The sequence below is a fragment of the Psammomys obesus genome, unplaced genomic scaffold (assembly GCF_907164565.1).
Source record: "Psammomys obesus unplaced genomic scaffold, mPsaObe1.curated_primary_1811, whole genome shotgun sequence".
Classification (NCBI taxonomy): Eukaryota; Metazoa; Chordata; class Mammalia; order Rodentia; family Muridae; genus Psammomys; species Psammomys obesus.
Genome location: NW_026596152.1, coordinates 10,844,230 through 10,861,741, shown reverse-complemented (window position 1 = coordinate 10,861,741; position 17,512 = coordinate 10,844,230). Strand labels below are relative to the sequence as shown.

At 51.2% G+C, this 17,512-nt stretch overlaps 1 protein-coding gene across 1 annotated transcript in view; it reads right to left on the bottom strand.

Moving 5' to 3' along the window:
* The window catches only part of Obscn (obscurin, cytoskeletal calmodulin and titin-interacting RhoGEF), a 114,098-nt gene that overhangs the window by 77,329 nt on the left and 19,257 nt on the right, over positions 1–17,512 (bottom strand). Inside the window, 18 exon segments of the mRNA XM_055593997.1 lie at positions 3,134–3,400; positions 3,484–3,750; positions 3,854–4,120; positions 4,677–4,946; positions 5,195–5,461; positions 5,801–5,905; positions 5,991–6,152; positions 6,688–6,841; positions 6,940–7,049; positions 7,205–7,471; positions 7,804–8,070; positions 8,907–9,176; positions 9,302–9,568; positions 9,735–10,013; positions 11,362–11,637; positions 12,446–12,516; positions 12,855–13,134; positions 16,449–16,724. Of these exon segments, the coding sequence (XP_055449972.1) occupies positions 3,134–3,400; positions 3,484–3,750; positions 3,854–4,120; positions 4,677–4,946; positions 5,195–5,461; positions 5,801–5,905; positions 5,991–6,152; positions 6,688–6,841; positions 6,940–7,049; positions 7,205–7,471; positions 7,804–8,070; positions 8,907–9,176; positions 9,302–9,568; positions 9,735–10,013; positions 11,362–11,637; positions 12,446–12,516; positions 12,855–13,134; positions 16,449–16,724 (4,122 nt within the window).

Sequence of the window (17,512 nt, the reverse complement as noted above, 5' to 3'; positions counted from 1 at the left end):
TAGCACCTTCTGAATATACAGAACAGCCTTTCAGTATTGAAGAACAGCCTGGAGCCTCTGGATGGAAGAACCTAGTACCATCACAACAAATGTAAAAACCAAGGTTCTAGATGCCTAGGGTACATTTAAAGATAAAAGGGAGTTTATATAAAGTTTGGCTATAAAGGTATAACTGCCCATTCCATATAGAAAAGGGGGTAGGACAAAAATAGCCATAATAAATATAAAAACCTAGGCCTAAACCTCTAAACAGGTATAAGGTGCCTAGGGTAAACTTAAACGTAAAAGGTAAACAGATATTGAAATTATTTAAAAGATAATGTATTTTCTGTTGCTCTAGGCAACTGGCTTGTCTCTTTAAACATGAGGCCATCTCACGGGAGAAAGATAGTGGCTTGGCTAAAACAGCAAGTACCCAGGAGCCCAGAGGAGGATATTTAGGTCTATACAACCTTGCTTTGATTTCAACATTATCATGATTACATGTTCAAAGATGAAAGTAATACATATCCTCTTTGAGGGAGGTCAAAATAAAACAAACAGGTAACTTATACTGCTGATCCCACTACATGGAAATAGCTTTGAAATTGACTGGGCCATGGATGTCTATGCATAGTCACTAATTTTTGTTGGCTACAAAATCCCCATGACATGTTCATACCACCTTTTCATGTGGCATGAATAAAGATTTACAGATGTCTTTCTTCTGTTCATACAAAGAGCAGAGAAACATTCTTAATTGATCTGTGCCTCCTGCACATCTCATACATTTATAGTTTGAGGGCTGTATAATGCTTGTGAGAAATTAGATGCTTTCAGAACAAAAGAACCGGACACTGGAGACTCTGGATTCATCCTCCCAGCATGCTGACACTCTTGACACATGCGTCCCAGCATCTTGCATGTCCCAGCATTTTGCTTGTTCCAGCCTCAGCTGCTTTAGTTCCTTTTGCTCATCAAAGCCTCCTCCCAAAACAGCTTCAAAGAAAGCTGCTGGTTTTAATTGGTCCAGCATTTCAGACTGTTCCAAATAGGCTTTCTATTAAGCCTGGAATTCCTCAACATTTAGAGACTGGACCACAAATGTTAATCCTAGCTTACTTACCCATTTTTCCCAATTTCCTTTGGGACCCCAAATACGATTCCTTCACCCTCAAAATCAGCTAGAAGAAACCCATGATTGACACCCCATTTCCTTTAAGGGGAGCTGGGTAGGTTCTTGGTTGTCTTCTTGGGATATGGATGTTTATTGTCATTGGGAGTTGTTACAAGTTAGTAATGGTCTTATTCAGAGAGAAGACAAAGTTAGATTCAGGGATTTCTCTTTTCTCTTTCTTTCTTAGATAAGGAGAAAAGGGTTGAAAAGAAAGGTGAATAAAGAAATATCTTATAGGAATAATAAGATATATGGTAGATTATTGAAACTACTCCTCAACTTAAGGCTTTATTCGTTATTCTCAAATAAGGTCATTTTTAACTCATTGTATAAGATTTTGTATATTGGTGCAAAAATAAGTTTATTTTGATACTTTTTGATATATTGATACAAATTTAAGGTTTACTTCCAATATTTTAAAAATTTTTATTATAAGCTGTTTAGAATATTAGGTAATGCAAGTGAATCAACTCATGGTCATGCAAGACACTAGTCTAATTTATTACAGAAATATATTTCCTAGGTTTAACAGATAGATATGATTCTATAGATAGATAAATTATATAAAAATAAATAAGTCTTCAAAGACCTACAGAGACCTCAAAGACCTATAGAACATGGCATTTAAAAATGTTTTTTTTTTTAATTTTAAGGATTCTTTGACAATTAGACATGTTGTCTCCTGACAGCAACCCCAGCCTGCCTCAAAAAAGATGATGAACATCAAAGAACCTCCATATGGAGATGGCTTCAAATGTAGCAAGCCAGCCATTTGGGGGAAAAAAATGACCTCACTTTACGACAAACAGAATTCTGCCTAAAATGGGCAAGCTCAAATGCAGGCCAAGTCGACTGCCAAACTCTGCCAAGACAGGGTAAGCAAGTCCTAAATAGTTCCTGCTTCACATATATGTCTGTCAGAGGTACTGAGCCAGAAGGCTGAAGATGATGCTCCAACACGATATAGAGTTTTGGGTGGCTGTTCAGGCAACAAACTGTCTCTGTCAAGTTTTATTGTTTTTGGAGGCTGCTAACATGTACTTCCTATTTACTCAGGTAATTAATTTTATACCTTCTCAAGTCTCTGATGAGGTTAAAGACCAGATAGTCATAGTTTTACAGTTAGTTTAGTTGCTTAGGAATTAAAAAGATGTTTTAGGTCTAAATAGATGTTTTTAGGTTAATAGATACAAACTACAATAAAAATAACTTAGGTACAAAAATTAGACACTCATAGATAGGATAGATATTTTCTTCAAGATTGCCAAATACATTTACCTATTGGTTTTTTATAATTGTTTCATAATTATTCTTACTGTATAAAAAAAATGGCCTTTTTATTTAGGCAGAAAACGGGAATTGTTGGGGGTTGGTCTGAGGCTTGTACTTTGATGCTGATTACTGGCCCTCAAGCACTGGTTCCTGCCTGTATACACCTATCCTTGTTTTGTAAACCTGCCTAAGACATTATTCCTGATTGGTTGATTAAAGGCCTAAAACCTGGGCAGGGCAGAATGGGGTAGGCGTGGTTAAAGTTCCTGGGCCTTGGGTTCAAGAGAATCACAGAAAACAGATGAGAAAAGAGAAGGAAGGGGAATGCCACGATGGGTTAACATGGAGAAGGAAACACGTGGGTGGGAAAAAGGACTCCAATAATGACATGGAAAGGCCCAGATGAAGAATAAAAGCAAGTATTTATGAGATTATGGACAGAAGGTAGACCAGATGAAGAGGATTAAGGCATCAGATGAGACCAGGAGGTGGATGGTGAGGATAGCAAGACAGAATAGGTGAAATATCTGCCCAGCACAAGGTAAATAAGGCAATTATAAAATTTAACAGGTATCTGTGTCTTACCGTTTGTGATAATGGCTTCATTGATACCACCACAACAATGATAGGGCAAATAATAAGTATTATTTAGCCCAACACCCATTTTATTAACTACAACACTGCACAGAGGCCCTGGCCGCTCACCGTGCACGCTGACCCTGGATTGGGTCTCCTCACTGCCCACGTGGCAGGTGTACAGTCCGGCATCCTCCTGGCTCAGGTCGTGTACTGTAAGGCTCCGAGTGCCGGCTGTGCGTAGGAAGTCGTACTTGTCCCCGGGACCCAGCTCCACCCCATCTTTGCGCCAAACCACACGTGCCCCGGGGTCTGAGACCTCGCATTGCATGGTGAGTGTGCCACGTTCTTCTGCTGCTACGTCATCCAGGGCTTTCAGGAACACCACCGGCTTTGCTGGAGGAATGGCGTGGGCTGGTAAGGGGCGCCCACACCCACCCAGGGGGAGGGCAACCCACAGGCTCCACAGGACTTCTCACCTCTGACCGCCAGCCGGGCAGAAACTGACACCTTAGGGGAGGTGGCACGCACAGTGCCCGCGTCAGCCTGCCGGACGCTCTTCAGCACCAGTGTGTGGAGACAGCCCTCGTGGCTGATCTCGTGGAAGCTGTCGTTGTACAGGGGTGTCCCGTTGAGTGACCATTCGACGTCCTCGTCCTTGTGGGACAGCTCGCATGAGAAGCAGACCCGGCCTTCCTCCACGGCTTCAGCATCCTGCAGCGGCTTAGTCACCACCACCTCCCGAGCTGCACGGCACACACCAGCGCCTCAGTACCGCGCTGTCACTCACTTCCCCCGCTGCCCTGGAGTGGGGTCCACTCTGCCCCCTTCTCCTTCCCGGATCTCTACCTTCCACAGTAACCTCAGCACTGCTCTGGGCACTACCCGCCTGGCACCGGTAGACTCCAGCATCGGCCGGGGTGAGCCGGAGTATGCGCAGCTCTGCCATCTGGCCCTCCAGCGCCATCTTGAACTTTTCCGACGGGGCCAGAGGTGTGTTCTCCTTGTACCACTGCACAGCCTTGGGGGCTGGCCTGAAGTCACAGGACAAGATGACCGACTGCTGCTCGCGCCCTGCTTTGGGCTCCAGTGGCCGTGTCAGGACCACTGGGATGTCTAGAGAGAACAGAGCAAAGGCAGGGATGGGAACCACAAGAGACCAGACCACCCTGCCCATCCCAGGCTCCAAGCCACTGGCATCCACAGCCCCCCTCATGTGCCTGGGCCTCTCTTTTGGGGGTGTGCTTCACCTGCCCCTCACTGCTAGCACACACCTCTGTCTCAACCAACACATACTGTCTCACGCTGCCCTGGCCCATAGTCCTGCCATGCTTGTCAGGCCTCTGGTCACAGCCCTGGCCCCCGTGCCAGCTCTCACTAAGCCCACCCATGTGCTACCCTCTGCCCGTGTTCTGCCACACACTCCGTCAAGCCACTGAGCAGTGTCCACCCACAGCCTTGAGCCCAAGCATGGTTACTTGGCACAGGCCACCTAAGCCTGGTCACTCTTCCTATGTCCTGCTGTGGCATGCCCTGTCCACCTCTAACTTACAAGACCCTGAGGCATAGCAAACCACAGCTCCAAGCCACGTCCACCCATGGCCCTAGACTGCGGCCACCCACACCCCTGAGCTGTGTCCACCCTCAGGGTTGACCCACACCGTATGCTAACCTGAGACCACAAGCTGGGCGGAGGAGCGAGACTTGCCGATGGTGAAATGCACGGGCCCAGTCATGGTAGAGCAGGTCTTGTGTAGGGTCAGCCGGTGCACAGTACCGTCTTGCTCCAGACCCACATTGGGCCCTGCCTGTAGCACAGTCTTACCGAGGAGCCACTTGGGTGGCCTCACAGAGGGGATGGAGGTCTCACATTCAAACCAGGCAGGGGCAGGCTCCATCACTGTCATGTCCTTCAGGCCCCGCACAATAGTGATGGATTGCTCTGTGGATGGGGGGGCTGGTCACCAGTAGAACCCTACAAGAGGGACCAGTCTCCCCCTCCTGCATGCTGTACATTCCTTCTTACCTCTCCCTACCATGTAGCTAGCATCTTCCCCAGTCGCCTGAGTGTTCCCACTCAGACCCCTGTGAGAGGTGGCAGCCTTCAAAAATCTCCAGAGCAAGCCACAGAAACCACAAATCCTCCCCACCCCACCCCTACCCCAGGACTGTCCACACTTTCTCCCATACCCTCCACGAAGAACTGGGCACTGGTCTTGACATCGCCAGCATCACAGGTGTAGGTGTCTTCGTCCTCAGGCTGCGCGTCATTGATGACCAGCTTGCGGTAGAGGCCGTCACTGACCACCTCATACTTGGGCCCAGGCTGCAGCTCGACTCTGCCCTTGAACCACCGCACCTGGGCACTGGCCCGGGACACCTGGCACTCAAGCACACCTCGGTGTTTTTCCATGGCAATCTTGTCCCGAAGTGGGCGCAGGAGGGTCACAGGCAGCTCTGTGGACATGGTCAGGTGGTATCAGGATGGTGACTTGGAAGCTTTGCCTTGGCAATCTCCTAGGAGCCAAAAGACTGACCTCTACTCCAGACCAACAGCCCATGCCTTCCACTAGGGTCAGCAGGTGGCCAAGTCAAGTGTCCCACCCAAGGCTAACCTAGAATCCACTGGGCACAACTGACACCAGCTCGAAGCCCTTGCACCCCTTTCTCCCCACCCCCAGGAGACCACACTTGCTCTTCCCTTCCTGAATCACTGTTACCCTGTCTGTGGCAGGCCAGCTCTCTGAGGCCCGGCTCAGCGCGTGCAGTCCCTGACCCGCCCTCAGCCCTCCTCACCTTTCACTCGAAGGCAGGCTCTTGATTCTGCATTTTCAGCTACAAACTTGATCTCCCCTGAGTCTTCTGCCAGTACCCTCCGGAAGATAAGAGTGTATGTCCTTCCTGGAGACATGGGACACTCAGAGAGAGCGGGAGGTAGCCTGGAACCCTGCCCGCTCTGCGCCTCAGCCCCCTCCTGCCCTCTCACCTTCCTGCCGGATGCGCACGTTGTCGCTGGGCCGTAGCTTAGTGGACTCTCGGAACCACAGGCCGGGGACCTCGTCATGGGACACCTCACAGGAGAATGTGGCACCCTCCTTCTCCATCACCTCCACATCCTCCAGCGGCTTCACAATCTGAACACTGCGGCCTGGGGGAGGAGAGAGACGGCCATTGTGGTGGTCTGAATAAGAACAGCACCCATAGGCTTATACAGTCGAATGCTTAGGCACTGGCCATTAGGAGGTGTGGCCTTGTTGGAGGAAGTGTGTCATTGAGGTGGGCTTTGGGATTTAATATGTTCATGCCAGGCCCAGTCTCTCGGTCTGTCTGTCTGTCTGTCTGTCTGTCTCTCTCTCTTTCTCTCTCTCTTCCTGCTGCTTGTAGATCCTGATGTAGAACGCTCAAGCTACTTCTCCAGCACCATATCGGCCTGTGTGCCACGCTTGCCGCCGTGATGACTACGGACTAAGCCTCTGAACTTAAGCAAGCCCTGATTACATGCTTTCCTTTGTAAGAGTTTCTGTGGTCATGCTGTCTCTTCACAGCAATAGAACGCTGACTAAGACAACTGCCATGCCCAGAAGCCTAGGGTACTCCCATCACATCACCAGCTCACAGTCAGGCTTGGGGAAGCACTCACTCACACCTGCCAGTTTTCCCTGCCCACACTGCCCAGAGCTCACCTTGCACCTTCAGAGAAGCAGAGGTCTGAGCATCGACAGCATCACACACGTAGACACCCTGGTCCGCAGTCTCACAGCGGTAGATAACGAGACTCCTGCAGGTTCCCTGGGCCACGATGCCCATGGCCTTGCCTGCTCGCAGCTCCGTGCCATCCTGAAGGGCAGAGAGGACTGGTCAGGCCCTAGAGTGGCTCAGGAGAAGGGGTTCGCCTCCTGGATGCCCATGGGAGAAAGCAGAGAGGAGAGAACTACCTTCAGCCAGCGCACATCCACCGGCCGTGACAACTCACATTCCAGGGTCACCTTCTCTTTCTGAGTGGCCACCACGTCCTGCAGTAGTCGGGTGAAGCTCACGGGCAACTCTGAGACAGGAGGTAGGGAAGGAAGACGTGGATTAGGAGGTAGTTTCCGGTAAGGCAGTTCCCCTTTCCCCCTGGTCCCGTCTGCCTCCCTGGACCACTTAGGGAACTGAAATAGGTGTGCTCTGGAGTGGGGCTGCCAACCCTCTCCTACTCACCAGTGACTACGAGCCGTGCAGACGTGTGCACGCCCTCAGCCCTGAAGGCCACCAGCCCGCTGTCCTGTGGCCGAAGCTTAGAGAGTGTGAGGATGTGGATGGGGCCTCGCACAGCCAGGTGGCATGTGGGCCCAGGCTGAAGTCTCAGGCCATCTCGAGTCCAGCTGCCCTCCACATCAGCATGGGACAGTTCCACATCCATGGAGGCCGTGCCCTGTTCTTTAGCCTCCACCGCCTGCAAACCTCGAACCAGCCGGACCTGCCGCACTGTCGGAGGGCCTCTAGTGAGCCAGTGAGCTAGCGAGGTGAGACCCTCCAACCAGCCAGGACCCAGACCAAGGTGTGAGTTCAGCTCACCACCCTGGAGGCCACAGAGCAGAGGAAGGGTCCGGACAGTAGCCCCCGGTCACCACCTCACCAGCTCAACTTCAATGCCAGCTGACCCCCAGGGCCTGACCCTTTGCATGCCCCGGCATCTCTTCCCTCCTTGGATCCCCTTGCCAGAACTAGGGTGAGTGCCTGACTCTCCTCACAGCCAACACAAGGCCACCTCTCCCACTCCTGGAGGGGTCCCCCATAAGCGCCAACCCCAGCCTTACTTTCTACATTGAGCTTGGCCTGAGTCTTGTCATCTGGTGTCTCACAGCCGAAGAAGCCCCGGTCAGCAAAGCCCACACTGCGCAGCACCAGACGGTGCCAAACGCCCTCGGCGTGGATCTCCACGTTCTCGCTGGGCGCCAGGACGGCGGCATTCCGTGTCCACTTCACCTCAGGCCAGGGGCGCGTCAGCTCTACCTCCAGTGTCACAGAGCTTCTCTCCTCCACCGTCTGTGGCTCAAGCTTCTTTTTGAAGAGGACTGGTGCTTCTGAGACACAGAAGGCCAGAGGTCATGCTGGCCACTTTGGGCTTGCCCAGGCCCCATTCCTGGACCAGCCTGAGTCTAGGCCCAGATTGCCTTACCACATGAGGGGTCCCACTTCGAGCACAGCCTCAACTGCACACCTTATATAGGTGTATTTTTATGAGGAGAAGCTAAGGCTCTTTCTTCTCCAGTCCCCTCCCAAGCTCTGCTGCCTCTATCACCTGTGCTGGACTCCCAACTATGGCCAGATACCATCAACAGCCTTCAGCATCTGGGTAGGACCACTCCACAAGCCCTCAGCAACTCTCCCATTGTCTGCCCTTTAACAAGGCCCAAGGACTCTTGCTCATGTTAAGCTATATGGGGAGGACAAAGGCTCCAGTGTGGGCCTAGCTGTCCCCTCATTCCCCCTCCCCTGGGAGGTACACCCATCTTCATCACTCCCACACTCAAGATCCAGCCATGCCCACCGCTTCCTCAGTAAAGTCCTGGCTCTCAAAGCACACCCATGCCTCCTGCTTTTTAAGCATACTGGCCGCCAGCCTCCCTCCTACTTTGCCATTGCAGACTCAGCCAGAGACCACCCCCTCCAGAAAGCGGTCTCTCTGGATTGTCTCAACCTTATCCCCCTCCCCTGCCAAGTACATGTAAAGAGAAGCTACCTGGTCCTCCCCACAAATCACCTCTGTCCATAGTTGACAGAGTTCACATCCCCCACCAAGGTCAACCAGATTAGCCTGATGCAAGCAAACAATATGGGGCTGCCTTGCAGGGAGGGAAGGGCAGCTCTTGCAGGGAGCCATGGGACAGCCTGAAAGTCCTGCTAGCCTCCAGCTTACCTCGGACCCGGAGGGCGGCAGAAGATGAGGCACCCTCAGCCTCCACCTTGACGTGGCCAGCATCCTCCAGGGTCAAGCCCGTGATGGTAAGGCTGCAGCTAGCCCCACTCTGCGCCATCACAAACTTCTCGCTGGGCTGAAGCTGGGTGCCATCCTTGTACCACAGGACTGCTGCATCGCTGGGGGACACGACGCACTGGAAGGTGGCCTCTTGGCCCTCCTCTGCTACCACGGCGCTCAACCCAGAGGTAAACTTGACCACTCGGGGAACTGCAGAGGGAAAGTCTGCGTAAGAGGTTGTGGGAGAGGCTCCACAGAGACACCACCACCACCACCAGACAGGCATGTGGGAGGACGTCTCCCCCAGGAAGCCACCTTAGCTCACCCACGGGTACCTTTGACGGTGAGCCGTGCACTGGTGCGGTCATCACGGCTCTCACACACATACTCCTCGGCATCGTCTTCTCGCAGGCCGGACACAGTCAGTGTGCGCCTAGGCCCCTCAGCGGTCATTCGGAAGCGCTTGCCCTCCCGAAGCTGCGTGCTCCCGCAGCGCCACACAACCTCAGCCTGCTCCGGGCTCAGCTCACAGACCAGCTTCACGGTGCCTCCCAGCTCCCCCTCGACGGGCTCCAGGGGTTTGGAGAACTTGGTGGCCACCTCTGAGGGTAGAAGAAAGTGTCAGCCAGTGCCCTGTGCAGATGGCCGTGTGCCCTGAGGCCCGCTCTGGGCCTACTGCAGGACACTGCCCACTAGTCTTTGGGGCAGACATAGGGACCCTGATGGAGACCGAGCCTCCAGCCTCCTGGCCCCCCAGCCTCTGCTTACCTTCCACCTGCACCGGGAAGTCCTGACCTTCCTCGCCAACACGGCAGCTGTAGATAGCACTGTCAAGCACCTGTGCCCCTCTCACAGTTAGGGTGTGGGTATCACCCAGACTGGTGGCCTCATGCCGCTTACTGCGGCGAATCTCCACGCCGTCTTTGAGCCAGGTCACAGCAGCCGCAGAGGGCGCAGCCAGTGTGGCAGTCAGGACAATGTTCTCATGCTCCTTGACCACCAGGGGCTCCCTGCGGCTGGGTCTCTCTGGAATCTGGGGCTCTGGCTCTGGTTGTGAGGAGAAGTAAGGAGGCACGTGAGTAAGGACCAGCACACATGACTCCAACAATGGCGAGCGCTAGCTGCTGCCATTCTGTCGAGCCAGCAAGGACATATCATCACCAGCCCCATCCTAATGAAGAACCCAGGAGGTCTGCCTTCCAGGGGGACTTCAGTCCGCAGGCCTGCATGGCATGGAAGAGGAGGAAGCTAGCACCTCAGAGCATGACTGACCTGGCCTGGGATGAGACTGGAAGCCCGCAGAGGCAGCCTGAGAAGATACACTGGGGGACCAAAACACTATTGACAAAAGTGAGGATGGCTGTGGGAGGAGACTGGGATGCTTCAGCCGAGCCTGGCCCAGCAATTACACTTAGAAAGACCACGTGCTCGAGACATAGAGGTGTGTCAAGAACTGCAGCTAAGGACAAGGACAGCTAAGAGGGTATAGAAGTAGTACAGCACAGCACAGCACAGCACAGCACAGCACAGCACAGCACAGTACAGTACAGTACAGTACAGTACAGTATAGTATAGTATAGTATAGTATAGTATAGTATAGTATAGTATGTGGGCTGGGATCGCTAATGAATGTAAACAGAAAAGGGAGACGAGAGCTGGACACCAGCATCAGCCATCTTTGTCGCTTCCTGGCTGTGGATGGAAAGTGACCATCTGCCTCATGTTCCTGACACCCATAGCCACCGCTCCCACAACAGACCGGATGGCCTCAAACCATGAACCAAGAGAAATCCTTCCTTGTTCAAGCGTTTGATGATCACAGCGACCAGGTGAAAATAATAACGCAGGCACTCAACACACAGAAACGAGTGTGGGAAGGATGGAAATAGCTGTGCTGCAGAGGGGAAAGGGGACTTGAAGATCAGGAGAAAAGGGACAAGGCAGAGGCAGGTCATCCTGACCTAGTAGCAGGCCAAAACAGGCTTCCAAGCTGGGGCCATCACACAAGACCAGCCTAGCACTGAACTACCAGGACTCCAAGGCAAAAATAGAGCCCATGAAGAGCAACAGAAAGAGCAGGCTCTGAGCCTCAGGCCAGGACTCTCACAGCCCACAGGGACTGAGGACTGAGTGAACCCTTTCCCCCGAACTTGAGGGTTAACAGCTCTTGCACTGAAAGAAGCCAGCCCAACAGAAGAGGAAGGCAGTGAAGCTGGACAGAGGCAGGAACTGTCAGGGGACATCAGCAATATGTGAGAAAGGGACTCTGTCCTCAGAGTGCAGGGAACAATACTGAGATAAAAGGGACAGAGACAGGGCTGTAAGAACCAGACCAGGAGCTCTTGTGCCTCCGAGTGGTTGGCTACATCTCTGCTCTGAACACAATGACACCCACCTGCCACATCCAGGCGGAAGGAGACCCTCTGTCCCCCGGCCTCGCAGATGTACTCCCCAGCATCCGCCTTGCCCGCCTGCTGCACCACCAGCCTTCTCGAGCAGCCTGAGGCCTCCACTCGCACCTTCGAGCTGGAGCTCAGCTTCTTCCCATCCTTGAACCACATCACCTCAGTCTGGGCCTGGGCCACCTCGCAGCTCAGTGTGGCGCTGGCCCCCGCCTCTGCCTTCACCTCGCTGCGTGCCTGCTGCTCCTTGGCAAACACCACCTTGGGCTCTGGGGACAGACAGGGATACACAGGGGTCAGAGACATTATTGGTCAGGAAGGCCACACCAGTGAAAGACTGGGTGGTACAGTGGGAGGACAGGACATTGTCTGGGTTTCTCAAACATCAGCTTGGTGTCTAGGGACAGGTGGGGACACATAGGGTCAGAGACACTGTCTATGTCAGAAAGACCTATGAGTTTGGCCATAGGACAGAACACCCTATAGGCTTTGCACTTTGTATGCTAAGAAATCCCAGCATCTCTCAGCACAAAATCAGTTCATCCTCACACCCCATCCGCTGTAGGAGGGTTCGGTTACAGTTTTTGCAAAAGGTCAGGGACACATCTGCTCTACAGTGACAATGGTGAGTGTCCACAGGACTGTGTATTCTCATCAGTGCTGAGAGTTCCTGATACTCCACATCCTTGCCTGCCCTGAGCATCATCAGCTGCTGTGTTAGGGGTGTGGCCTCAACTGTCTGTGGTTCTACCTTGTGTTCTACCAGGTGGAGGACCATTCCTGGCTCTGGCCACAAGTGCTTGGATTTCCATGGCATGATACTTGCTCCATGGCTAATAGTGCTTCTGCCCCATTCATAGTCAGCTTTAGGCACTCTCCACAGACTCACACACTAAGGCTGTCACTGCAGCATTAAAAGCGCCTTCCCCATCCGCCATGTGTCAGATGTAAGATGCACTAATGGAAGGTTTCATCGGGGAGGAAAGTGTTGATTTTCATTTGTGTTGAGTGGATTTATGTTTTACTTAAGTAGTGATAACCTGAGATCTTAAGTAACGCATAGCGTCTGCTCAGAACGTGTTTTCCTCCTCAGTGGAGTCTGCGCAACCAGGTGATATGCCTGCTGCTCCTTGGCAAACACCACTAAACTGGACCCAAGGAGCAGTAGAAAGCCTCTGGGCAGGAACAAAACATGACAGAGATGAAACCCTCCAACCTGGGGACATCTCACCAGGTACACAAGAAGGAAAGTTCCTTCCTGGCACACGCTTGCTCAATGCTGGACTAACCATGAGGATGGGAAGAGGGGAGAGAAGAGATAATGTGTAACAGAGAGAGACCATAGGGTCGTCAGGCACAGCTGGTCATAGCTCACCATAGGCCTAAAATTCAAGGAAGTAAAGGGACCAGACTTAACAGAGGTGCACAGTGTCAGTCATGAGCATGAGCCAATCATCACTTCCACACAAAGCTTTCATCTTGATACTCACCAGCCACATCCAGGCGGAAGGAGACCCTCTGTCCCCCGGCCTCACAGCTGTACTCCCCAGCGTCCGCCTTGCCCGCCTGCTGCACCACCAGCCTCCTCGAGCAGCCTGAGGCCTCCACTCGCACCTTCGAGCTGGAGCTCAGCTTCTTCCCGTCCTTGAACCACGTCACCTCAGTCTGGGCCTGGGCCACCTCGCAGCTCAGTGTGGCACTGGCCCCCGCCTCTGTCTTCACCTCACTGCGTGCCTGCTGCTCCTTGGCAAACACCACCTTTGTTTCTGGTTACACACAGATGCATAGAGTGAGAGACACTGTCAAGGCCAGGAAGATCACATAAGAAAACAGCCTGACTGGGTCAGCTGGAGGGAAGAACTTCCTCCATGCTCTGCACTCTCAGTACAAAATCAGATCATCCACATAGGATGCTGACACTGCAGGAAGGCATGTGACAGAGGGTCTGTGGTAAGGCTCCTTGAGGGAGGGACTGCAGGGTCATAGCTTCTGCCCTTTGTGACAACAGAACACCGCCAATAGCACTGTTCAGGGAACACCGTCTCCAGAGCCTCCATGCCCTTGCCTGCTCTGAGCAATATCAGCTACTGTGTCAGGAAGGGGCTGGGCTTCCATAGTTAGGCCTTGTCCTGTGGCCTCACCAGGAAGGGGGCCAATCTGGTTTTGTCTGGTAGTGCTTGTTCCCCAAAACGTAATATTTATGTAGTGACCAACAGTGTCGTCAGCCTCTGTGATAGCCCTTTTGTGCCTACTGCATGTTTTCTGATTACTGTGAACAAGTGTCTTCCCGTCGGCCATGTGCCTGTGTTTTTCCTCTTGAGTGGTATCTTTTGATGACCTAAAGGTATATCCTGGGTTACACAGACACAGTGTTTCAGCAGAAGTAAAAGTGCCATTGTCCTTCATGCTGACTGCATTTGTATTCATGTAGTCTTATCCTGGAGTCTTATATAATCCACAGTGTCTACTCAGAGCTGTTTGCCCTTCCCGCTGGAGTCCGCTGCAGCTGGGCTCCAGTGTCTTTGTGGAGTGAGAGGCTCATCCAGTACAGCTGTACTTTCTGGGCTTGTGTGTCTGGCTGTGTGATCTCATCACTTATTTGCCTAGCAGCACTTTCTTTTCCACGCTGTCTCCAATATGACAGCATCAAAATAACCTTGGACATCTAGTGGATGAAATATTCTTTCTTCATAATCGTTTGACACTTTAGAATCAACTTGTCAATTTTCACAGCACTGAAAGATCTTCACTTTGACAGTCAAGGACAAATATCTCTTTGGTGCTGGAGAGATGGCTCAGAAGTTAAGAGCACTGGCTGCTCCTCCAGAGGATCCAGGTTCGATTCCCAGCACCCACATGGCAGCTCACAACTGTCTGTAATTCCAGGTCCAGAGAATATAACACCTTTTACTGGCTTCATTGAGTATTACACACATTCATTCAGGCAAAACACCCATACACATTGTGTGTGGTGTGTGTGTGTGTGTGTGTGTGTGTGTGTGTGTGTGTGTGCGCGCGCGCTTAATCACACCACTAATCTGTTCCTATCTATTTCTCCCTAAAAGAAGTTCCCCTCAAAGGGCTAAACATGCCTCATGCCTCACTAGACATGGAACCAGGACCATGGTGTTCTTACAGTTCTTCTAGGCTGTCCTTTTCTACCATGTAACCCTACCATCTGTGACATCTTTCTTTACAATAAATGGATTCCTTTAATTCCTTGGTGCTTCATATTGGATATGAATTGTTACATTAAGGCCCTTTGAAGTCATCAGTGCAGAGAAAGCTTGCATGATTGCAGCTCTCTCGTGACGCCTGCTACTCTGAGTAGCAGCCTTTGGAAGTTAGGAGGTCTCTTTTGTTCCTAGCTCAACAGGTGTTTTGTGTTGCCAAGGCCTCGGGACTGCTGGATCAAGGCTCTATCGCAGAGCCACACCTCCATATAAGGAACATTTTACATGAGTACATGCTAAACACTGTCTTTGATTTACGATGTAAAAACTTTATCAAACGTTTTGTTTCGCATTTATTAAGTACACAAGATTATTTTTCTTCTTAAAAAAATTACTTCCATATTAACTTTCACATTCTAATGTTAAACCAACCTTGCATTCCTAGATTAGAACCATCATCCCTACATACTAAGCTCTTAGCATATCTTTCTGTTCCCTTCACCAAAATCGTGTATAGATACTGTCTTCAGTGTGCATAAGAGAATGTCTGTTGGTTTCAATTTTTAACACTGTCATTTTAGTATCAGCACTGTTATTATCATCATAAAGCAAGCTGGTGGCATATATTCCCTTCGAGTTCTCTAGAAGAGCCACCATGACCACCGAACAATTTCTTTCCAGAATATTCTGTACAATTTACTCATAGTTCACTGAACTTGACTTCCTTTGAAGTGAGGTTTCATTTCTTTACACTTCTTTAAAGGAGGGTACTAGGTTAGATGACTCTGTGGTTAAAGTTCTTGTCACAAATGCATGAGCACCAAGTCTGGATCCCCAGGATCCACATAAAACTTGAATACAATAGTGTACACGATGGAGCCCAGGTGTTCCTACCACAAGGTGAGAAGCTGAGACAGGGGATCCCATGAAGCTTGCGGCTCAGCTAGCCTTGTCTACACAATAGCAAACTACAGAAGAGTCTGCCTCAAAGAGACCTAAACCTGGGATTTTCCTCTGTCCTCCACACACGCACTATGGGTCACCCATACTCACATACATGAACATGCACACACACACACACACACACACACACACACACAGACACTATATGTACACATCACTCAACATAACATATAACATACTAAAGTCACAAATAAATACAAAAGGGTGACAGGACTATTTGAATTCCCAGGACATTTTCCTATAAGCTTTATAGTTATTTTTCAGGAATCAGCAAGTAAATATTGAAATTTACTTACATAAAGTGATGCCATAGTCCTTTCATTTGTCAAAAACAGTCTCTGTGGGACTCTCTTTGTACAATACAATAGCAAACTCACCTCAGAAGATAGGGAAACGACAGCCCAGCCTGCAGTACTTATAGACTGAGCAGAGGAACAGTGCCAGCTCACAGGCCACGCGGTGGCCTGGGCAGGGAATGATACATTATTGAACAGATAAAAAGACAGCGTGGACGTAGTTGGCTTTTCCATCGACAGTGTTCCTGTGGCATGTCACCTCTCACAGTCTGTGGCTGCGGCATGAGCCTCACTGTCATTCTCAAATCTAAATGTACTCATTAAAATCTTAAGACGTATTAAGCAGAAAATTCTGATGGGGGGGATAATTTGCTTCAAGAGAGACCTCCACAGCTTAGAGGCGTGAGACACTGGACCTTACCCACTGGCCTTAAGTTCTTGGTTCCTCTACACAAACACCGCCACAAAACACACATGCAGACAGGGCCACACGAGGTAAGACCATCCTATTCAAGTGACAGGCTCACCACAGGGGATGACGGGGGACACACGAAGGAACAAAGCCAAAAAGAAGGAGCACAAGGTCAGTCATGGATATGAGTCTATTACTGAACACCTACAAGGAAGACATAGTGTCTCAACACCCACCTGCCACATCCAGGCGGAAGGAGACCTTCTGTCCCCCCGCCTCGCAGCTGTACTCCCCAGCATCCGCCTTGCCCGCCTGCTGCACCACCAGCCTCCTCGAGCAGCCCGAGGCCTCCACTCGCACCTTCGAGCTGGAGCTCAGCTTCTTCCCGTCCTTGAACCACGTCACCTCAGTCTGGGCCTGGGCCACCTCGCAGCTCAGTGTGGCGCTGGCCCCGGCCTCTGCCTTCACCTCGCTGCGTGCCTGCTGCTCCTTGGCAAAAACCACTTTGGGCTCTGGGGACAGACAGAGATACACGGGGGTCAGAGACGACACTGCCTAGCTCAGGAAGGGAAAGAAGATCTGAAAGGGGCCATTGGAGACAGGATACCATCCAGACGCTGCGCTCGCTGCACCCAGAGCCTGAGCATCCTGCCCCTTGCTGTGCAGAGGGATACCATGAAAAGAGTGTGTACAAAGCTCCTGCCAAAGGGGACTGTAGATCAGGATGCACATATACTGGCCCTACAGTGACAATGAAGAATCTCCTCCAAGACTGTACAGGGTCTTGTCTGCTTTTATTATCATCTGCTGCTGTGTTGAAGAGTGGCCTTGACCATCAATTAAAACAGAATAAGAATAAATTTGAAATGTTTTTACATTGCTGGGAAGCCAGATCCAAGGCTCAGAGGTACATATCACAGGATCTTGTGCTGTTGGTCCTCTGTGCAGGTTCTGCCATAAAACATGGGTGCTGGCACGGCCACACTGGGGTGCACAGAGCGCTGGGAAAGGCAGGGCTAGCCAGATGCCAAGCCTGGGATGGCTTGAAGCTGATGATGATGGAGTATGATTAGGAGGTAACACTTCTCCTCATCACATCCAGAGCCACTGAAAGGGCTCTGAACAGAGAGGGTGTTCTCAGGTACACGTGCGAGCCCAGCACAGCCCAAAGCAGCCCTGACACGGACCCCAACTAAGGAAGCCTCATTCGGGTCAAAAAGATGGCCTCAAGGAGCAACAGACAGGTTCTGGGAAGGAATAAAGCCATGACAAAGATGATACATCCCAACCTGGGAACATC